The 24,364-nt window shown below is 40.4% G+C and overlaps 2 protein-coding genes across 5 annotated transcripts in view; one reads left to right on the forward strand and one right to left on the reverse strand.

Annotated features, from left to right (window-relative positions):
• The window catches only part of abca1b (ATP binding cassette subfamily A member 1b), a 41,903-nt gene extending 36,077 nt beyond the window's left edge, over window positions 1-5,826 (reverse strand). Inside the window, exons 1-3 of the mRNA XM_087846951.1 lie at window positions 5,745-5,826; window positions 1,633-1,751; window positions 477-570 (exon numbers count right to left, since the gene is read on the reverse strand). Coding sequence (XP_087703077.1) covers window positions 477-570; window positions 1,633-1,751; window positions 5,745-5,811 — 280 coding nt within the window. The 5' untranslated portion in view covers window positions 5,812-5,826. The remainder of the gene's footprint in view (window positions 1-476; window positions 571-1,632; window positions 1,752-5,744) is intronic.
• Window positions 5,827-16,345: 10,519 nt separating this feature from the next.
• Window positions 16,346-24,364, forward strand: part of slc44a1b (solute carrier family 44 member 1b) — a 31,337-nt gene continuing 23,318 nt past the window's right edge. For 3 of the 4 annotated variants that reach the window (XM_087846967.1, XM_006797602.3, XM_087846978.1), the window contains exons 1-2: window positions 20,142-20,512; window positions 20,911-21,000. In XM_087846967.1, the coding sequence (XP_087703093.1) occupies window positions 20,489-20,512; window positions 20,911-21,000 (114 nt within the window). In that variant the 5' untranslated portion in view covers window positions 20,142-20,488. Of the gene's footprint in view, window positions 16,440-20,141; window positions 20,513-20,910; window positions 21,001-24,364 lie in introns of those variants that run through there. The other variant, XM_006797601.2, reaches the window with a different exon arrangement.

The raw sequence follows: 24,364 nt of genomic DNA on the forward strand, positions 1-24,364 counted from the left end.
TGAACCTTTGTGTTCATGTCTCTCACCTCCAGCGCGTACTGGCACCACCTGACTGGTGCTGGTCCAGTTCTGTTTTGGTTTGAGAGTGTTTCTAGCAGAAGCTGTGCTCATTTTTTATGCAAAGAAAATCACTTTCGTAGCTGAAAAACGAAGTCAACGTAGATGACGTCCAACATACGTCAAACACCGCCTGATGTTGTCACCACCATGTTTACGACATCATCATTTTTAGCCCGAAGCTCCGTGTGCTGGGTCAACCATGACAAGCATAAACTTCGCGTCACATCAAGATTTGTCTCCCAGATCAAACAGACACGATGCTGCAGGCTGATTGGATGAGGATGCTCTCTGACATCACTCTTCATCACTTGAAACTTTGTGAAACTGGGGCAGCCGTTGCCTCGACGGATCGATCGGCTCAGGCTCTGAACCAGAGCGCCGTTTGATTAGCGTTTAAATAAAGGTTTTCAACTCACACTCATGCTGCTCGTAGGGAGGGTAGTTCAGCCGCACAGAGATGAGGATGAAGAAGATGAAGAGGGGCCAGACGATCTCCGCCAGGAGCTGGAGCTGAAACACACACAGACACACACTTTAACACGTAATCCAGCTAGAAACAGGAAACCATTAGAGAAACACAAAAAGAGTGCGTGCATGCGGTCTAAAAGCCTCCTGATTGGCTCCTTTTAAGCTTCATGTGTTTATTATCAGAAGTTATTCATAATTAATGAAAAGTCACTGATCGATCAGCAGCAGAGCACGGAGCCCAAACCAGGTTACTGATCAGGGTCGAGTGAAAATCCCCCCCCAAAAAACAAAAAACCCCACATAACTCCAGAGAGGTGACCTTAAACCCCCATCACACTGACCGCTTTGTTTCTGTGGTCAAACATAAAACAAGTCAAACAGGAGGATCTATCCAGGTAACACAAACTGAACCAGTTAAAGTCAGCTTCATCTCAGTTTGCAAACATAAAAATGTAGAAAATAAAAGTATTTTTTTTATTTCCAGCTCCTCACATGATGCTTTGCAGAAGAGCATCATTAAAAAAATGTTTCTGTTATCACACATGTTATCAAACAATCAAGCGATTGATTTATCCAGAATCTGATCAGCTAAATAACATTTAATCTAAATTGCTATACAAGTAGTTCTTTCTCCAAGGACAGGCACACACTGATAACATATTCAAACAACATGGCATTTATTCCACGCTTTTAGACTTTTCTTCTGTAACCATCTGTAAAAATCCCACAAACGCTTTTTCCTTCAGCTAAAGATATCGGCTGTTTCAGGAACCGCATGACTGATTAATAAATCCAACATGTCAGAGCAGAAGAAGGTGCAGTTTCTTTAAGGACAGGAAGGTAAAGGCTCATAAAAGCAGCCTAATCGACTGTTTTGTCTAGCAATATTTTTCGTTCAGTCCAACATTTAAGATTTTAAGGGTCTAAAGGTCCTCAAAGGTTATTTATGGACCAAGTGATTGACTGAATAATGCAGAAACTGAAAAAAAAAACCTTTAAAAAGACTTTTTATGGACCAAATGACACCCTGATGAATGAAAAGTGATGTAAAGGTTGACAGGCTAAGCCCTGATGTGTGTGTGTGCGTGTGTGTGTGTGACTGACCGTCTGTCGTCGTCTGTAGGTGAAGTTCTTCCACAGCAGCAGACGCAGCTGTGTAGTGACAGACATTCCTGCTGCCGCCGTCGCTGCTCCGCCTGAATGATCGTCAGCTGCCGCTCGCTCTGCGTTAAAGCACACACAACACTGAGCTCAAAGGTGCAGGGGTCAAAGGTCACATCAGATACTGAAGCTGCTGATCTCAGTCCAAGTTATCAGCTGAAACACAGTCAGCAACTGTCCCAGTGTTTCCCATCAGAGTCATCCTCACAGGGTTCCCTCTTCATTCTTAGCGAGAGCATTTGGAAATAAAACAGGAAATATTTCACAAATAAAACACGAATTAAAATCTTATCAAACATTTTTAAATTATCTGAGGATTTTAATCAGAGACCTGACATGTGTATTTTTTTTTTAGGTGATTTGAATCCTGACCCAGGAACCTTTGGAGCAAACTGCACATCTGCCGTCACATCTTTACAAACACATCGAACTGAAATCAGAACTGTGGGCGTCTCCTGGATGATCTCAGGAGAACATCACAACCCGTTTCAGATCCAGGTATCCTTCTGGAGTCAGGATTTCATCTCTTCAGAATTATTTATAGTGTAGGTGAATCTAAGAAAATCTCCTTTTTTACCCTCTCAGCTCTCTTGTTTTCCTCCCGGGTTTACTCCACCCTCTCATCCAGATTTGGTCACTTCTGGCTATGAATCCAACGTTCAGGATTTAAAAATACACACCTGAGGGTCTCTCACACCACAAACTCCAAACTAAGGTTCACGTTTTGGTTTCATGCACTCAGGTTCGCTTTAGCTTGAGTTTGTAATCACGCAAAGGCACAAAAACAACTTCACCTCGCATACCTCCACCCTGCCATCATCATTTACATGGGCTGGGTCTCGCTTTGAACCGTGATGACTACTGCCTTCTATTATGACTTTATTAAACAGAGAGCGCATCCATCTTGTTGCCTGCCTGTAGGCGTTACTTTACTTTACTTTATCCCACTTTGTATAACATCAAACCATCATTCAGTAAAAACTTGATCCCTTCCTCGTATTTTGACTTTTTTTCAGGTCTGGATCTGCAAACAGCCTCCCACACACTAATTAGCAGAAAAGGTAGAGAACTTAAGGAAGGTCTAATACCGAGAAGCTGCAAATAAATACGTTTCTGCATCTTCAAACACATGCAAAGTGATTTTGTTTCTCTTTGTGGGTTTTTTGCCATAACTGCAATTGGTCTGAAAGTCTGAACCAAACGAAACACTCCTGCACGCTAATAACAATCTGAGCACCTGTGATTTAAACCCAGCGTGTAAGCAAACGCCTCAAAGTGCACGCAAAAATCTATACCATAAAGCTTGAAACAAAAGCTTTATCTCTTCCTTTACTGCGGCATGAATACGCACTTAGATACGATATGCGGTGTTTAAGGTCAGACATTTCAATACATAAGAGATGTCAACTAAAGCTCCCGTCAGCAATATTCACCCATGTGACGTCAGCCCCTGTTTCTGAGAACTTCTCGTGGGCTACTGGTGGTTTTCTTCACAAAAAAGCAGAACACACACAACGTAAGGCAACACGCAGATGCAATGCTGTCTAGTTCTGTATTTTATTTTGTATTGATTTTAATCATTCACCTCCCATATACTGGTGTGGACACCGAGAGCTGCAGAGCCTATGGATGTCCACGCCGAGCCCCACCCTCACCGTCTGATAACAAACTTCACGTCACCCTGCAGACTCTCGGATGCAGAAACAGTAAAACTTGATAAGAAAATAAGAACGCGAGCTGGTTTTACACGTGCGCTACAATAACCTGAGAGTGAGCCACAGGTGTCGCTCTTTAACCTGCAGGTCTCGGGTTTAAAGTCTGGGTGGTGTGAGAGGTCATCATGCGTCCTGTCGCCGGGTTTAGGCAGCTCAGGTGTTACTCGTGGTGTTAATGAGATTCAGGACATGGTAACAGAACAGGACCCTAAGAAGGGGACCAGGAATTAGGGTCTAGGTGACTCTCACAGTCTGTTTTAATGGGTAATAACCCTTACAGTCAAAAATGCCCAGAATCCATCCCTGTGTATCCCAGCAACCCCGACAAAGACTTTTCTTCATCTTTTAATTTTTTTATTTGAATTATATTTCGAGGAAGATCCTTTTGAAGGAATTTTAGTTATTATTCACCTCTGGCTCTAGTGTGTCTTTATCCTGTCTTCCTCCCCTCACCGCTAACCGGTCGCAGCAGATGAATGACCCTACTCAAGCCTGAAAAGGGAGCTTTTTGTTGCGTCTTGTCTCATCACAAAGCAGCCACTAAAGATGGAGTCTAAAAGGAATCGATGTACGCTCTCTGGACATCTACCTGCTGCATCACCGCAGGGATCAGCTGGACGTCAACTGGGAGCTGCAGCTTTCAGGCATGATTAATCTGATCTGAGCAAACACATGTGGAGAGCTGCAGTGCATGCTTAAGAAGTGATGAGTGCTGAGTGTTTAAGCTGGAACTGATCTTCTCAGACTTCAGATAGATGACTAAATTCATTCATTTCATTAGACCGACCATCCACAGCAGGGCTGTCAGAGCCTGGTCTGCACCTGAAACGCACCGCTCCTATCACCGCTGCTATTTACAGGCATTCATGCCTATCACCTGTATGTTAGGATCACGTCTTTAATCTAAACTGCTGAGCTCGATTTCTTCTCTTTCTTTTGTGCCGTGCAAATTATCAGCGGTGTTGTTTAAGTTTCTTCCGTCCTTTGCCATCGGGGCAGCTCCTCAGGCACGTCTCTGAAATAAGACTTAGCGTTACCTAGGCGTAGTCTTTAGTTTTGAAAGTTACAACTAATCTGCCTTAATCTTTGAGCAAAGTCGAGAATAGTCTGAGCCGCCCGTGGTTATAAATAAAGTTTTCACTGATCTGAAAGTAGTTTAAACAGCAGTGGAGAGTTTAATCAGCACTGGCCTGACTGATCAGTGTGATTGGGCAAAAAGGAAGGAGACCACATGGAGACACAAACACCTTTACTCACAGTGATCAATGAGCTGCAGCTCCGCCTCTAACACACACAAACATACACACACACACACACACACACACTTGTTTCTTGTGGTGTGCCCATGATTAAATCAGAAGGTCAGAAACGGCCTACGGCACAACAGCTGCTTCATCTATAGCAAACTTTATCGATAAAGCTCGATCAGGTAAATCTGCAACTCCACATTTCATCTCTAAAATGCCACACTGTCATCGTCAAAGTCTGAACGAATCAATGCAGTTATTGATTAAGGTAAATGATTAGAATCCAATCATCAGTGATAACACTCCCAGACTGAGGATTTAATGTCTGTGGGTTCTAACAGACAGCGTGACACACACACACACAGAAAATATGACAATAATGCAGCCTGACTTGGCATCATCTACAACACATAAAAACTGAGCTTGTCTTCAGAGACTTTCTAAAAGCAGATTCTGCTGCTGGTTTCAGCTCATCAGGTCTGGATTTTACTCCCCTGGTACTCTGAAGGAGGCTGTGTGGCTTTAAAAAAAAAAGGTGAGTAAATATGAACATTTCACACACACTGACTTAAACATTTCCGGGCAGATAAAACATGCCAGAAGCTTTGATCTGCAGTTCGATGCCGCTTTAGGAGTTTGATTCATAAAACCTCAACTACGGGCTGCTGCAGCGTCCCCAGCGGTACGAACACAAACTGCACATTCTGCTTCTATACTCGCTTTAAAACTTTCTTTAAAAAAAACAAATAACCCCCGCTAAATGCTTTAAAATGCACTTTAAAAGCAAGAGTTTATTCTGTTTTTTAAAGAGTCTAAAGGTTTGACGTAAACCGGGTTTACACCCCGATCTCCTCCTCCTCTTTACTGTCTCACTTTTTGTTCTTTTGAGTATTTTGGAGCCTCTTCTATGCTTTTTATTAAGTCCGAGAACCTAAAGCGAACTTTTCCGTTTCCCCCTGAGAAAAAAAAAGGTGACGCGTTTAAACCGAGTCCTGTGTTCCCGCTGTACCGCAGTTAAACCGGATTAAAGAGCAGAAGCAGAGGGGAGAACATGAAAGAGGAGGACAGGAGGAGAGAAGCGGAGTGATCTCACCTGTGTGGCTAGCAGTCAGTTGCTCGGTCCGGGACTCCCTGTCTCCTCTGCCTTCACTCAGCAGCATCTGCTCCTCATAGAGCAGCAGCCGCCGGACAAAACTCACCGGAGTAAAGCCTCAATAGTCACAACACACTTCCGCCTAGCACCTTCAAAATAAAACCCGACCGCCAAGGAGGAAATGAACTACAAGAATGTTCAAGGTTCAAGGTTCTTTATTCGTCACATGCATATTTATACAAGTATAACACACAGTGAAATGAAACCTGACACGTTCCTCGACTTGTGCAAAAGGGGGCAGGAAGAACATTATATATAATATATACATTAAGTGAATGTGCAGCAGCAGCATGTAGGAAGCAGGTGAATTCTGTACATTAAGTGAATTAAATAAGAATAGACAATCTGAACATTTTACAAAATAGACAATATTTAAAATTAAAGGAATTCGAAATGTACATTGTGCCGGTGGGTTTAGAGTGTCTAGAAGAGAGTCCTGTCTCAGGGGGGGTAGGGCTTGGGGATAGAAGCTCCTCTTGAGTCTCTCTGTTCTTGCCCAGATGATGCGGAACCTACTACCGGATTGCTGAAGTTGGAACAGTTTGTTGCCAGGATGGGACGGGTCCTTCAGTATCTGCGCTGCTCTAGTCCGGCATCTCCTGTTGTAGGTGTCCTGAAGCGAGGGGAGATCAATCCTGCAGCATCGCTCTGCTGTACGAATCACTCTCTGAAGACCTGTTTGGTCCTTAACACAGCTGTTCTCAAACCAGGATGTCATGTTCTGTGTGAGGATGCTCGCCACAGCACCTGTATAGAAAATCCTGAGGATCTTTGGAGAGACCCTGAACTTCCTCAGTTGTCGTAGGTGGTACGCTGCCTAGCCTTTTTGGTCTGGACCTGAATGTGGGCAGACCATGTCAGGTCTGAGGAGATGTGGACACCGAGATACTTGAAGGACTGCACCCTCTCCACTGGAGCTCCATTGATGATAATGGGCTTGTACTCTCTGTGCTGACTCCTTCTGAAGTCCACCACCAGCTCCTTGGTCTTGCCAACGTTCAGCTGGAGATGGTTGTCCTGGCACCATGATGCCAGATTCTTCACTTCATCCATGTAGGCCGCCTCATCGTTGTTGGAGATGACACCCAACACCACTGAGTTCTGCCAGTGAGGAAGTCCAACACCCGTACTGGTAGAAGTTTTACAAACCGGTGTGTGATTTTGTACTTGTTTATGTTTTGGAAATAATTAATGAAAAATTTATTCAACCAGGATAACAACAAAAAACACAAAACAAACAAATGTCAAAGCTGAGCAACCCTAAAACAACAGAAAAGTCCATGAAAGCAGTCATTGATGTAATTGCCTCCAGATCTAATCAAAGCAAATCTACTTAAATTCATCTACATAGACAGGTTTATTGATTTTTGCTGTTGACTTCAGGTGGAGGGTAGTGAGCATGTCAGTGCAGGTCAGATGCAAATTTAAAAATTTAAAGTTAAACCTGTTAAAAAGTGTGAAAAGAAAATCGTTTTTTATATCGCTTTTATATTTTATATTGCTTTTATATGCCAGTGATTCCTGAGATTAGGGACAAAACAGGTTTTAATTTTCTAAAATATATTTTTTGATTTTTCAAAAACATTTACATATAATTGTTACACAAAGTTTTGGCTGTCTCACCATGTTTTGGTACAGGTGTAACATTTTTTAATAATTTATGTTTTTGCTGGAGAAGTGCAAGGTTTTTGTCAACACTGTCAGACACAAAGAAATGCAAAAATATATATTTTAAATTAAGTTGTTTCAGCTATTTTGACTATTAGCAGCTTCTCTATTCTATTGTTTATGCACATATGTTTTCAAAGTAATTATACCACATTTAAAAGTAAGATTGTTTTGGCTTTTTATTATTAGAGTTACAATCAAACATATTTTCAGAAGTTTGTATTTAATCTGTATAAGAAACAGTCATATTAAGCAGCATGCAAATTACACATTTATTGAGAAAATGACGTATTTTTATTGGAAGATCATGAGGGAGGAAACTATATGGTTCTCCAAAAGAGAAAAATAAACAAACACTCCATATTATGGAGTTGACAAGGTGCTGACGGTGGTAACACACTAGTAGAAAACAAGATATTATTTCTTTCAAAATGACAATTAAACCTTAACAACCTTTGTAATATCACAAGACACATCATAACAATTCTGTTTTTGCACATGTCAAGTTCTACATCTGTATGTGACTACATTTTCCTACAGGATTAATAATGTATGCATAAACAATGAGATTCAAGATAAGGCAAATTTGATAATATTTGACACATCTGTGAAGCAGAAATATCAGTAAAATACACAAGAAGTAATATGACTGAAATATTAGTAAAAAATAACTTAATATAAATGGTGAATAGCACGCTTTTGTGACATTTGTCAACACCATTAGAAAAAGGGTCAACGCCGTCAGACAAAACTCCTGATGGTGTTGACATCTGATGGTGTTGACAAAATACCCTACTTTCTCTCATAACACATGTTTCTCCGACAGAAGCCATCTTGTTTTTCATCATTTGCTTATGGCCTCTACAATCTACCTAAATGAGGCTGTTTTTACAAGACAAAATAATGAAATCTTGGATTACATCGACTTTGGTGTTGACGCACTATGGTTGTGACACAGAGTTTTATCAGAAAGGTGTGCAATAAATGAAATAAAAACAAACAAATTATCACAGCAGTGACCTCATGGCATGTGTACCAAACAGGAAGTGGTAAAGGGGTCCTCAGAGTGTAAGCTACCCACAATAATTCCTGATTTTTTTGTACTTTTAAAAAAATCTGACAGTGTTGAAAAAAACTCTGGACACGATTTTAATCACTTAAAAAATATTTTAAAATAAATTTTCAATTGCATATTTTGATATTATATAAGGTATTGACTTAAATACTTAGTGACGAGAGCCATGATGTTTAATTTTACATTACTTTTAATTTTTTTTCTGTATTTTAATATTATCACACCTGCTTCTGACAATGGATTTTTAAGGTACTGGTAATGTATTGTACCATTTAAAATAAATATATATTTATAAAAAATGCAAAATCATAGTTTTGTTGTATAAACATTGCCTTGGTTTGTCTTTTAGGCAGTTGGGTTAACACTTGTATGCATATTTTTAACCACAAAATTGGGTTTTATCTGCCGGACATGTATTGTCCCTTATCTCAAGAATCACTGATGCTTTTATTGTGGTAGCAACGCTTCCGGTCATTCTGAGCGTCCATTGATGGAACGCTCACTTTGCGGGGTTTCTATCGGTCACCAGCAGCTGATATTTCACAATAAGAGAGTTTCCGCTGTGATTCATGTGAAATGAGAACACTGAAGACGCAAAGTACTAGATCTTTATTTATTTAGTGATCTTTAACCTGACATACACATTGCTTACTCCATTTTGTAGTTTCTTTATTTTGTTATCTTGTTTGTTTGTTTTTTAAGTCTGGAACTGTGTAAATGTATTCACTGATTAGAGCTCATTGATTGCTGAAAAAAATATATTGTTACTAAGTTGATGTTAGTTTTACTGATCCAGCCTGCACTGAAGTACCTAAGGGGTATTTAGAATTTTGATTCATTACACGTTATTGTGGTTTGCCCTTTTAATGTATTTTAAGTTGCTTGCCCATTTTACTTGGTATTTATTTTTGTTTTACTACATTTTACACTAACTAGTGATAAGGTGGTGATCCATTGAGGGTATCTGGCCTCTCTGGGAGAGATGAGGAGGAAGGTAGGGGGTTGGTCATATTGGAGAAACTCAGAGCAGAACTGCTAGTCCTCGACAACAAAGGGAGCCAGCTGAGGTGGTCCAAGGACCTGAATAGACACATTAAATTGATGGATGACTCACTGGTAGGGCATACTCAGAAAATAAAATGAATCTCAGACAATAAAAGAAATCCTGATATTCTCAAGCAGGAGTCTAGATGTCTTTAGATAATCCAGGAAGATGTTTATTTTTAACTTTATGGTTTCTATTAATCAAAAATGAAACTCAACTTATCAAGATTCTGCTGATGCACTGTTGTCAGCAAAACTGACAACTTTTACAATGCAATCACAGCATTGTAGGATGGTGAAAGATATACTCTTTCTCAATTCCTGTGAGTACATCTTTGACCATCTTATGATGCTGTGATTCCCCAACTCTCTGTGAATGGTACTTAAATGTTTGCAAATGTATTGTTTATAAGTTTGGGCGAGACTGAAGAAGTTACCTGGATGACACATTTCTCCCACAGAATCAACTTTTTGTGATTTGATTTTCTTACCTGGATGATTAACAATGAATCAGAATGTTCCAAATACTAAACCACAAACTAGTAAAATGCTCACACAAACTATATGACTTTTAGTAGGTGAGAGTGGAGCCATTTCATTGGTGTTTGTACAGTGACATCACAGCTTGATTGCTGACCCAGAGACCCGGCTCCAGATGATCACACAGCTGGATACGTGCGATATAATCATGGGAATGCATCTGAGCTGTTGTGACACAGAAACACAATCCCTTCAACTGTCACCCTAAAAATCTTCTGCCGTATACACTCAGTGTTCACACAGACCTGTCACAGAGAAAGAGCTGCTAGAGTTATTATTTTTGAAAAATCTCTTTAATGTCCAGAGAATTTAAAAAACTTTAGCATCTGTTAGGTATTTGGCACTAATATTCACTGATATGATGATGTACAGACTTTACTGACTTTAATAAAAGTGGACATTGTTCCATTATGAAGCAGAATCCCAAAAAATAAAACAGCACATCATCAGCATATAGTGATATTCTCTATTTGGTTAATAAAGTTGACAGTATCAATGTCAAATATCAACCGCCTGCACTGGGGATCCCTATCCACTACTCATATATCATATCATTCTAATACAGTTTTTTTGTCATCTTTTTTTTAAGTAATATGACCAAAATTGATCAAAATCTCATCACGTTGTGTTCAGTAAGGCTTGAAACTACAGACTACTACTACAGGCCATGAACCCATCAAGAAAGTGTTCAGTGGGGTCACAGATCAAGTGAGTGAGAGAGTCATTTTCTCATGTATTTCTTTGCTTAGCACTTTTTATTTTTATTTAAGTGTTTGTCTTATCGTATATCTCGCACAAAGTACCGCAGCAATTTTCTAATGTTGTAAATCTGCTCAAAATTTGGCAATAAAACCCTTTCTGATTCTGATGTACTTCTATACAACCAGCCTTCTTTTCAAAACCAGAGTTACCCCCTGTTGGCAATCAGAAAGAATTCAAGTCCTTTTAGCATTGTGCAAGTTTCTAGCTTATCCCAGGAATAAATATCCTGTAACTATTCCCATGTCCTAGGCAGGTAGTTTCCCAGGTGGTGTCATGCGGTGGCCTCTTGATGATGTGTATTAAATGTAGGAAATATGTTGACCCAGAAAAGATCAATAAAACAGATAATGTCATTTTACAAGCTCACGCTCCTGAGATTGTGAAGTGATGTTCACAAACAATTCCAAAGGTTTTATCTCCAAATCACTTTATGGACCTGAATAACAAATGCAGTTTGTACAGGAGCAGTAATTATTTTGGACTGATAGGTAGTAGGACCTCTGACAGTTCGTATCTGTGCGTTTTTTCTTCCCACATCCTCACTGTAACTGTCAAACATATCAGCTATTCCAGTTATTTTGAAGAGGTCAAAGCCAACTTTCTGGCACAGGCATCACACAACTGCTGATTCCCATAAAACACTGGAATCACGGTGGCTGTAGAAGGGACTGCTGTGACCTCATTGCAGCTGACAGATATAATAATTTTTTTGCTGATTGCTCTTCCTAGGACTGTGCTCTTCTGGAGGGAGATCTCTGATGTTGCTCCCGGAGTCTGCTGGAGCCACTCGCCTAGCTTTGGGGTCACTGCACTGAATGCACCGATTTACCATGTTACCTTCCAGGAGTTCCATTTAAGCTTCAACAAAGAAGAAAAGAACAAGAGTAGAAGAAGAAGACAGATTAATATCAATAACATCTGTGTAATAAAAACACAACCTTTGACCTATTGACTGTTCTCATCTATTGCTGCAACTGAGTCAACCTCTACATCTTTTCGAGCTCTTCTCTGAGCCCTTGGTACTTCTCCAGCTTCTCGTGTTCCTTTTTCCTGATGTTGCTGTCACACCATGTAGCTACATGTCACTGCAGCCATCTCCATCCGCTTGTCCACCACTACTTTGTCTTGTACTTTGGCTATCACTAATTTGTCCATCTGTATCTGGAAGTCCCTCAGGACTTCCAGGCAATACTTGGCACAGATATACTATACAGGTATACTATGCCGGCCACTTCAGCATTTTCAGGAGCTTCCTTGTCTTGAGTTAGTCCACGTTAGTGTCGATAAATGTCAAGTCCAGCGAGTGCATGCCTGCGGTAGTCGAGTGTCCTGACAAGTTGCCTCTTTGTTATTTTCTCCAGGAAGGAGCAGTGAAGACAAGAGCAGCGAGCACGGGTTGCGGGGACACACAGGAGCGGAAGAGCACCGAGCACGGACTTGTGGGTGAAGACACTACACGGAAGTCAAGGGGAAAACACGGGGATCTATTTACACCACTGTAAATAAACGCACTGCCTTCATCATTAAGTCCTGCATCTTGGGTCCTCATTCCTCTCATCCCCACGGTCTGTGTGGCAGACATCTGGTATCTGTAGCCAGTCTTTTCAATAATCTCATTGAGGGGTTCTGGCCTATGTAGAAGAGCAGTGGGCACAGGACATCTCCTTGGTAGATTCCGCAGTTAATGGTGATTTTTGCTATTGGCTTGAAGTTAGCCTCTAGTGTTGTTTTCCACATTCCCGCTGAGTTCTGTTTTGGGTGCTTAACTACATGTTATTAGGATACACTCATGTGAAAAAGAAGGTTTTCACTGGAAAGAGTAGAGTCCTGTGAAAATTGTATGTACATTAGTGTTTCTTTCAGTACCTCCTTTGTTTCTGTGTTTATACCTTGGTCCCTTCTGCTTCCTGGTCTCTTTCATCTCGGGTGTTAGTAGTCATGTTCTATTGTTTGGCTATTTCCTGTTTTATTTTAAAGTTATTCCCTGATTGTGTTCACCTATATGTTCAGTTAAATAACTGAACTAATATAAAGACATTCATACAGATATTTTTGTGTTCTCATTTTTGCTTAGCTTTTATCCATTCAATAATATTTTTTAAATGTATTTTCCTCTAAGCTGCTCTATTTCACATCCCTTTTATAAGATTTTCATGATTTTTCCTTTGCACCACCCATTCTGTGTTGTCACTGTGTCTTCTGCATATTTCTCTGTATACTTGTTGTCTGGAAAGCACTTTGAGTAAACTCCTGATTGTTTCTAAGTGTGCAACAGAAATAAAGGACCTGAATTCAAGTCTGGGCCACAGAAGACCACTGCTGTACCTGAGCTCTTTTGTGGGTAATTACAAAAGGGTACTTATCACCATGACAGCACAGCTGCACAAATGACAACCAGCTGTTAGAGTTTACTTCCAGCTGCTGCCCCCAGGAAGCATTAAAAGATGTTTGTTTGAACTTTAGCAGACATTAAAGCACACTTTTAATAGATTTTAGCTGACATAAGATTTCAGAAAGCCTATAATAACCTGGTTGTCTATAACTGTGAAATAAAGTAAAAGCTTGGAAAGTTTAAATTTGTTGTCTTGTTGCGTTTTTCCCGACGATGATGAAGCATCTGCTGTGTCACACTGCCCTCTGCTGGACCAGAGTGAAACTGCACCCATCACATCAGTTATAAATACGCAAGGTTTCTTTGTTCGAACATGTTGGATGATCCTGTTAATAAACTTCTGTTCAATTCAATTCAGTAAAAGTTTATTTATACAGTACCAAATCACAACAGCAGTTGCCTCAATGTGCTTTCTATTTTAAGGTAAAGACCCTATAGTAATACAAAGAAAACAGAGAAAAACACAACAATCATATGTCCCCATATAAGCAAGCACTTTGGTGAAAGTGGGAAGGAAAAACTCCCTTTCAATAGGAAAAAGCCTCCAGCAGAGCCAATCTCAGGGAAGGGCGGCCATCTGCTCCCCGACTGGTAGGGGTGAAGGGAGGATGCTGTGGAAGAGAGCCAGAGATTAATAATAAGTAATGATTGAATGCAGAGAGGTCTATTAACACATATGAGTGGATCATGGGGATCCATCAGCAGTCTACACCTATTGCAGCATAACTAAGGGAGGATTCAGGGTCACCTGACCCAGCACTAGCTTTAGCAAAAAGGAAAATTTGAAGCCTAATCTTAAAAGTAGAGATAGTGTCTGTTTCCTGAATCCAAACCAGAAGCTGGTTCCATAGAAGAGGGGCCTGAAAACTGAAGGCTCTCCCTCCCATTCTACTTTTAAACACTGTACTGTTTCTGTACTGTGATGAGCTTTGAAACCCAACTGAAACTCTTCAAATAAGCATGATAACAACAACATTTAATAACAGCGCTAATCTTATGGATAAATACCAAGTCTAGCCAATACCAAGAACTATTATTATTTCCCTACTCAAGAAATTTTATACAATTTCTTGTTTAATAAAGCTGCAGCCTGTGCAGACTTAATTCCAGACTGTTAAGCATGCCTCATGGACCTCATGGAACTCAAACAGCAATCAAATGATTACGTTTTTATTTTTTTTATCTTTTGTTTTTTGTATTCTGAATTACATTTACCAATAAAGTGTGAAAGTCTGAAATAAAAACAACAAAACAATAAACCACTTACAAACAAAAAGTCTTCCTCATACCACTCTTGGATATTCGTTTCCCAACAGCTGTAATAACATTTTTAGTGCTTAAAAATGAAAAGAAAGCATAATTTTTCAAATCCAGAATTTCAGTCTGCTGAAACTTTACAAAGGTACAATGCTCAGTGTCTCTGTGGTTTAATAAGATCAGCCATTCTCTCTGAGGCAATACCCAAGTGTTCTCAAGCAAGTGGCAAAAAGCTCATATGATCCCTGTCTCGTGATATCCATCCATCCATCCATCCATCCATCCATCCATCCATCCATTCATCCATCCATTCATCCATCCATCTTCTTCCACTCCGGGGCCAGGTCGCGGGGCAGCAGCCTAAGCAGAGAAGCCCAGACTTCCTTCTCCCCGGCCACCTCCTCCAGCTTGTCCCGGGCCAACCCTGGGTCCCCCTCCCTGATTCTATATGATTCAATATGTATTAACTAATGGAGTTTTTTCCCTTTTGTTTGTTTATTGTTATTTTCTTTCTTTGTTTGATTTGTTTGATGGCCTATTAGCAGCTCTTTTATTCTGCTTGGATTTGTGACTAAGGTTGTTTCACCTTGTCAGACCATGTAATTCCTCCTTTCCCTTGATAAATGCATTAAACACAGAAGTGGCTGAAGTGGACTGATGAATTTACAGCCTGTAAAAGCCCCAAACAAACATCTGAACACTGCTGTGTCTCCATCAGAGTCGGACTGGACACCGGCAGCTAGCACATTGGAACCATTATGGATGAACCCGTGTCTAACTTCACAGGAGCTTTGGTTGGTGTAAAAAGATCAATCAACTCGACACAACTCAAATCCTCCAAACAGACCCAAGAAGTCAAAGGGCACCTCATTATGTCAGTCTGTTTGTTTTAGAGAAGATAACAAAGGAAACTCCATCTCTAATAAAAGTTTTACATTGTCTACTTTTTCCATTTCCAAGAACACAATCTTTTTTTCTTTTTGAAATCAGAGACCAAAAATTGCACAGAGTTGAATATTTATAGTGTTTCTTTGTGAACATTGTCATATGTCATCTTTGCAAGAGTTGCTTTGTTTCAAACTAATTCGCAATTTATTTTGTAATCTTTGGTTCTTCTGTATTCCTGCCATCTCAGTGTTAAGGGAGGCAGAGTAAGAAAGGGAGCAAACCTTTATTGCCCCAGCTCCATCACCATCACCTGCTCACAATCTGTTAATAACTCTCCAGTATTTAAACTCCTCTGTGTGTCTTTTGTCCTTTGCAGTGTTTTCTTGTTCTCACCAGTTAAGCCTTCCAGAAATTTCTTTGGTCTTGTTTGTTTCATTCCTTGTGTGTCTGCCTGTCTTTGGATTTTTGCCTCTTCCTGACAGATTTGTTTGGTCACGATTGCTTCCTGCCTGATTCAAATGTGATTTTGAGAGAAGTTAAATATTTCTGCTGAACATTGCTGCCTGTGAACTCTTTAAATGAACACACACAGTCATGACGCCCTCTGAAGGAATGGAAATATGACTGTGTGCGTTAATTTGAGACTTTAATGAATCTTAATAAAACTTCATGATTTATGTATGTATATGAGGTTCAACTGCTTTACGTGCCCGAAATGTGACCGCGTGCTTAAGTGTGGTTGCTTAAGTTTAATCTCCCCATAACAAGAAGAACGCAGGAAAACACATGCCCACACCCCCCAGTGTTCAGCCTGGTACAACAGTAAACAATAAGACAAAAGCTCTCTGTCCTCTGCAGCCTGATCAGACCTACATCACTGCCGTCTTCAGTCTGACAGCAGCACCAGGACTCTGCGGAACCCTCCGGGACCCTTCAGGACTCCCACAGGAATATGGACCCCAAGCGCCTCTCCTCAAGCTCTCAGCAACAGGTTCGACTCAGGCAAAAGGTAAAAGATCTGCTGCTCTTCACACAGCAAACGTGATTATTTTACATGAACACACACACTCAAAAAAAAGCAACGCAAAAATGAACAAAACAATAAAAAAGTGGGTTTGGTTTCACTCAATGACTCAGCGAGAATCTGATTATTATTTACAGGAAAATTAGTGTGAGAAAAAAGTGAACTTACCTCCAAAGTACTACAAAAAACACAACAACAGTATGATAACAAAGCACTGACTGGACAATGAATACAGGAGTTTCTAAACTGACTGCAGTACCTTCATTGAGGAGTTAAAGTGTGATTTGGAAGGTGAGGGAACGCTTACACTTTGTTTCATGAGCTTTGTGTACAGGCTGTGATTTGCTAACCCTGCTGCTACTCCAATATTCACCGTCCTTTGTGGAGAATTAAACTTAACAAGATGAAAGCAGAGAGCTTCATGGCTCAACAATACAAAGCAAGTTTTTTTTTTTTTTTTTTTTAAAAGCACTTTAACCCCTGATTTTAATCATCAGAAACAATTTGTTGTTGAGGGATGACCTGAGGAGGTAGGGAAGCTTTCACTGCAGCAAATGTATGAGTAAAATGCAGCAAAGGAAAACAACTGCATTTAAACACAAAGTGCTACTAGAATCGGGGAAATTGACTTATTTTAGCCTATGAGGGGCTACAGGAAGTTAGCAGAGTGAGTGCAGCTTTAAAGACAAATACAAAAGTGAAGGAAACTTTGCAAAATCAGTGTAACACTGAATGAAAATCAGCATCCTCACTGTCTCACACTTACAGTCACATCAGCACTAAAACAGTTTAAGGAGGGGCACTCAGTCTCCTGCAGAAGCTGCCGTCATGAAGACCAAATCCTTTACTTCATGGCAATCAGAGAGAGCACGAAATAAACTTTCGTTTTTAGTCTTTGGGCGGGATGCCATGACAGCCTATAAAAATGCTAAAAAAGGTGATCACGGCTGAAGGCACGCCCACGTTAACAGATGGTTTAATGAATGCCTCAAAGGAAAAACTGAGAATTTCTTTAAACATTCAGATCAGATTTCAACTGAAGGAAAATCCTCCTTTAAATTTATACCAGCAGTAGCAGGTCAGCTCTCAGATAAAAGTTCAAACACTCAAGCTTGACATGATGAAAGTTGAATCTACAGTTTAGCTGTGATTGTAGAAGTTACACAAACTTGAAGAAGTCCTTTCTCAGAAATCTAATATCTAGTGTGAGAATGTGGTGTGTGAAGAATTCAAATGCAGGACACAATCAGACCAAAAGTGAGTCATTTATTTGGCTGTTTGAAATTTAAGGTAAACAAAAACCAGAAAGAAACGGCAAAACCAGCATCCACAACGGGCACGAGGAGTAAAAAAATTAACTTGAGGAATACAGGAGCACAAAGGAAGAAAAGGTTGCAGGACAGAGCACAGGTGAAAGCAGTTAATAGCAAATGAGAATAAGGGAAATGATTGTGTTAGTGCAGAATATAAATAGTACAGCCTGCAATAAATAAACAATATAGTTACAGTAAAAGTGCCACAGGTGCATAGTATGATGTGCAAAATTTATGTACACAATAGTGATTAAAACAAACAAATAAAATACAAACATTAAATTAGGTTAAGTTAGACAAGTTAAACAACAGTGCAAATTGCATTAATAAATAATATGTACAGCTGCAGGTCAAGTCCTCATGGTAACTTACAAAGGAATCCTTTTTTTCATGGCTCTGTCTGTATTTATAACAGTTCCATTTCTTAATCGCTGACAGATACTCTAAAATATTTTGACATCATGCATTATGATTTTCAGTCATTTTATGAAAAAAAAACAAAAACCCAAACAAACCTGCAGTTCTGCCATCATAGTTTTCTCAGAAGGGATGGACTGCCTGAAACTGCACCTGGCTCTGAAAGCTACCAACTGTTCAGAGATCAGAACCAGGGAGACAGGCCCAGCTACAAACATTGTTCAAATATTCCTGAAAGGTTTGTTCACCATCTGCTCTGGCTGCTCGATTGTCAAACTGCAAGTACTTCGGGATATCTTCGAGTCTTCTTCTAGATCTGTCTCTTCGAAATATCAGAGTGTAGCCATTAGAAGTCAAAAATCAGAACAAAATCTGTATAGTGCTAAAAATATTTCCACACAACTTTCTGTTTCCCTTTCCTTTCCTTTCCTTTCCTTTCCTTCTTCTTGGAGGTATATGAACATGTAGTGATGCAAAGTTCAAACGCCAGCATTTTTTCTTTCTTAGCTATGACAGTGATGTGTCCAGCATGTGGAAGAAAGCATATGTTGCTGTATGATGGTGTGTTGTGTATGTGGTGACTGGTGGAGAATGTCAACAGTGCATTGAGTGTTCGCATGGACGTGAAACAAAGATGTCACTTCTTTAAATGTTGCAGGAGCTCTGCGTGGCAGTCTGTCAGTGGAGGTCAGAGGTCAAACTGCTTTCTTTAAAAGCTTTATCAAAATCAGCAGGTTTACAGTGACAGACACAGTGGCTTTCTTCAGCATCAACAGCAAATGCACACTGAGGAAGAGGAGGGAAATTAAAAAGTACATAAATACATACATGCAGGGGAGCTGACGACACCAGAGCAGCTTCTTCTGCAGCACAGGTCAAACTTATCATCCCGACAGTGAAAACATTGAAAGGATAAACAGTATTTGTAAGTGAGGAAGTTTACTGAAAATTAATCTTCAGCTCCTCTTATTTTGGTTGCCACAGATGATCATTTGCCTCCATCTCCACAAAAACCCTCTGTATGTCCTCCTTCACGATATCCATGAACCTCCTCTAACGTCTTTCTCTTTCCTCCTGCCAGCCGGCTCCACCTTCATCATCATTTGTCCAGTACATTCACTCTCCCTCCTCTGCACATGTGCAAATCATCTCAGCCTCACGTTTCTGACTGAGCTGTCCCCCTGATAGACTCATTTCTAATCCTGCATCCTGTTCACTCCCAATGGAAATCTGAGCACCTTCAGTACTGCCACCTCCAGCTCTTGTGTGATTCATATTATGTTATATCATGTTACAAAAAACAATAAAAAATACAGTCAATAAAATAATCAAAGCAAATACACTGCTCAGTGCTCGGCACACTGAATTTAAATTGAATTAATTTTGCATCCATCTCTCTTCTGTAGTTAAGAATGGCAAGTGAATAAAAGTATTGATCCATTAATTTTCATATCAGACAATGCTCCATTATCCTTGCAACACATCACTGATTGCACTCCTGACTAATCTATATTAAATACATTATATAATAATAAAATATTCTATTGAAAAATAAAGCTTTAAAATAAATAGGGTAGAGTACGACGTACAGTATTAGTATTCAAACTATTATGTTAAATAAGCCCACACCTCTGATGGGTTTATGCTTTTATTGAACCTTTCATAGCAGATATCAATCTGGTTTGCAGAAATGTATAATTGCGGGATTTTGGGGGAGAAACTGAGGTTTAATTCTTTATTTATTGCATAGATTGTTGCTTAACTTTGGGGTATTTCACTCACTCTCACTGTTTGAGAAAACTGTTGATGATTACTTAAAAGATGTGACTGTTTAGAGTATTTTGTGTTACTTTCTAGTGTAGATTAGCTCTACAGGGCAAACAGCGGCATCTTGCCTTTAGAATGGATTTAGTGGTCAAAGCGGGTACTGCAGCTGCAGGTCAAAAACGGCTTTGTTGTTCTGCTCCGCTCACGGCGCGGGCACAAGCGCAAGCGCAATGAGATGAATGGCCGCAGCACCTGACGGCCCACCAGGAAGTGTGGCGGACAAATCCTCGGCCGTTAATCCCCGCTCGGTTAGGTACCCGGAGTAGCCTCCGACAAGTAGAATGCTCAGCGGGTCGGAGCGTTCTGTCTGACCGTCGGGACCGTCTCCGCTCCGGGTTCGGCCTCCGGGATCACGCGGGGCTGGTCGTCTCCTCCTCGCCCCCCACCCCCCCGCCTGTCGGGCTCCAGACCCCGCTGCTGCTGAGCTGAAGCTCTGTGAAGCTCCGTGAAGCTCCGGGCACCTCCACCCTGACTGCAATGGGATGCTGCGGTAGCACGGAGGTAAGCGCGGCCTGGTTCGGTTCGGTCCGGTCCGGTTCGGTCCGGTACCGTGCTCGATCTTCTAAGCGTGTCCTTCAGCAGAGCGCCGGTGTGTGTTTATTTTGTGACCGTGAAAGGGAAACCGGTCCCGGGGACCTGAGCGGGCCGAGCTAGGATTAGAGCCAGCAGCTCGTTTAATCCAATTAGCTCCAGCCGGGAACAGGCGGGTAACCGCGGCCTGTGAGCGGCCCCGCTCCGCTCTCTGCGACCGTAAACACACACGGAGCTGGGGGATGGAACCGAGTTAGCAGGCCGGGGCAGGTGGGAAAGAGGGAGGGATGGAGTTCCTGAAGGCCCCGCTGTGCTCTCACCGTGTGTGTGTGTGTGTGTGTGTGCGTGCGTGCGTGTGTGTCTTTCAGAGGACAAAGAGAGAATGGAGACCGCTGGAGGACCGGAGCTGCACAGACCTGCCCTGGTTTCTGCTCTTCACCGTCTTCTGCGTCGGCATGGTAACCACAGAAACCCTCCATCAGCACCCACATCACTCACAGTACTACAGTAATGCTACAGTAATAAAAGACACAACACTACGATGATAATATGGCGATAGTAACCTGGTATTCCAGTGATATTACCTCAGGAGTACATACAGTAATGTTGCCACACAACACTACAGTACTATTACTGTAATACCCTGGGTATTATACCTCTGAACTATAGTAATATTACATTAATGATATGCCTAATACTACTACAATGATAACAATGTAAATATTACAGTAAAGATGTTCTCATAACTACAGTAATTTTAGAGTATTAATACCAACTAATTGTACAATGACAATAAGGTATTAATATCCTATTATTACACTAATGATAACCTCAGAACTACAATATTATTGTAGAAATATTGTTCTTGGTACTACACTGATACTACAGTAACATCCCAGTATTACAGTGATGATACCCTCGGATATACAGTATCAATACAGTAATAATACCACACAAAACTACAGTGATACTCCGGTAATTGCAGTTAATTACAGCAATTACAGTAATGGTACCCCAGCACTACAGTAATAATACAGTAACAATACCCTCAACATTACAGTGATATTATAGCAATAAGAGTTCCAAACAATAGTAATAGTGCATTTATATTACCTCACAATAATATAGTAGTACCACAGTAATAACACTTCCTGTACTACAGTGATACTGTAGCAATAGCACTCTCCTGTATTACAGCAATTATACCACCAATGCTACAGTGATATTACAGTAGTGATACCTCATAAAACAGTCATACTATGCTAATAATGTCCACCAGCACTAGCTGCTAAGTAAAATAAAAGCACAAATTATAGTAGATTTTTGGGTAAATAAGAGCCCACTTGTGATTATGAGCATAACTCTTCTCTTTGTGTTGCTCGCAAAATCATTTTATCAGTTTATGAAGGATTATGTTCAAAATCTCTAACGATAACTGCAGTAAAAGTATTTTCACTGTTACCAATCTTGATCCCATATTAGCCATTATTTAAAAGTTACTTGCTTCGTTTATGCATATTTTCTGAGTTACAGGCGGAATAAATTTTACTTACTGAAATAAAAACTAGACTTAATTAAAAAATGAAATGATATTGTTACTTATTAAATTCACCTTGGATATTTTGCCCAACGTGTTCTTAACGTGTTCTTTGAAGCAGGTCATATAAAAAAATAAGGTTAAAATCATCACTTCATTACGAAGACTGGAAGAACATAAACAATAATGAATATATAGCTCATATACGGTGAAATACAATGCTTGTCCTTCCTTCTTGAGAGACGATCGAGTGGTTTTTATTAAGGCTTTCTGTGGCTGAAGTCAAATTAATTAATAATAAAAGTAAAAGTAACACAGCAACGGTCATACCGAGTAGTAAGGACAATTCAATTCAATTTTATTTATATAGCGCCAAATCACAACAACAGTCGCCTCAAGGTGCTTTATATTGTACAGTAGATCCTAGAAAAATAGATACAGAGAAAAACCCAACAATCATGTGACCCACTATGAGCAAGCACTTTGGCGACAGTGGGAAGGAAAAACTCCCTTTTAACAGGAAGAAACCTCTGTCAAAACCAGGCTCAGGGAGGGGCGGCCATCTGCTGCGACCGGTTGGGTGAGAGAAGTGAGTGCTGTGGGGTGAGGACATAGCAAAGAAACTAGGACAAAGCTTAGCTTCTTTTTGATGACTTTATCTAGCTCTTAATCTTCATTTCTAAACCTTCTAAAGCAGCGGTCCCCAACCTTTTTTGCACCACAGACCTCTCTGCCCCTTAATGCTCTCTGGTCACTATGGTAACACGGAAATATTTATTTCAAAACCGAGTTAATGATAAAAACCCTGAAAACCATCAATTTCACACAATAGCCTCAAGCTACCAAACGACCGGTCCGTAGCCTGGGGTTGGGGACCGCTGCATTCTTCACATATGACAAAAACTTCATAGGAAGCAGATGTTATCAGAGCAGCGTAACGTTCACAGTTCACCTGTGTGGGATTAACAGCCTGTCCTTAAAAGCTCCAAATGCACAGTTAATAAAACATGATTGTGCCACTTGTGTTGATGGTCTTTTTTTTCGTGAATAGTCGGATGTTCGATTGGCGCTTGGTTAGGAAGCTTCCCGAAGCAAACTGGACTAGTTTAGTCTTTGTGCAAATATGTCAACACGACACACCTGTGGAGGCTTTGGTGCATCTGTTTATTTATACTGGGATATGTACCTGACACTCAGTCAGGTGTTTGTTTGGTGTTATTGTGTTACCAGACAGTTCCACACTTCCTAAATCTTACAATCTGACAAATACTACACATTATACAGTCATTGGCCACCTTTTTAAGGTTGGACCTTCTTTTGTCTTTAGGACTGCTTTAATGATTCATTTGCTGGAAACATTTGTCAGGAATTTTGGTCCATATCAACGTGATAGCATCACATAGTTCCTGCAGATGATATTAATCTTATGTTCCACCATGTCTCAGATGTGCTCTATCCATATCTGGTGACTGTGAAGGGCGTCTGGATACAGTGAACTCATTCTTATGTTCCTCTTTGTGACATGATGTGTTATCCTGCTGGAAGCAGTCATCGGAAAATGGGTACAGTTTGGTCACAAATTCATGGACAGCTCAGGTAGACTTTGATGTTTATATGATGAGTGCAGTTGGTACTAAGAGTTCCAAAGTGTGCCAAAAAATTCCCTCCACACCATTACACCACCACCACAACATTCTCATTTTGTTTACACTAAATTCCAGGCAGCATTTTTCCAATCTTCTAGCATGTGTGAATTGAAGCCTCAGTTTCCTGTTCTTAGCTGGAGTGGCACATGGTGTGGTCTTCTGCTGCTGTAGCCCATCTGCTTCAACGTTGTGTTTAGAGATGTTTCTTCTGCATGTCTTGGGTGTAATTAGTGGTTATTTGAGATACTGTTGCCTTCATTTGAGTTCAAAGCAGTCTGAACAGATGTAACCAGTAAAGTGGCTGATGGCTGAAAATGAAACTATGTTTGATTTTGTTTTTTAAACTTAAATGAGCAAATTTTATTCACTGACACTAAACCAAAGATTTTAAATGAAATAAAAATACAAATTATTATGAATCTGCATCTTACTGACCGATAAGCGTTGACCCAGAAAATCAGGCGAGTGAATTTAGCATTTTCTGATGTTTGTGGTTGAGAGTTGGTGCTAAAATGTGGAACAAGCCTGTTTTTAGTCTAATGTTTTTCATAAAGAACGGACTCTGAGGCTTCTCTGTAACTGGGATTTGGCTGAGCAGCGTGAGAGCGCATGACGGTATAAGCAAGACGTGGGAGATGT

The sequence above is a fragment of the Neolamprologus brichardi genome, chromosome 2, assembly GCF_056152115.1.
Source record: "Neolamprologus brichardi isolate AB-2024 chromosome 2, ASM5615211v1, whole genome shotgun sequence".
NCBI classification, from domain to species: Eukaryota; Metazoa; Chordata; class Actinopteri; order Cichliformes; family Cichlidae; genus Neolamprologus; species Neolamprologus brichardi.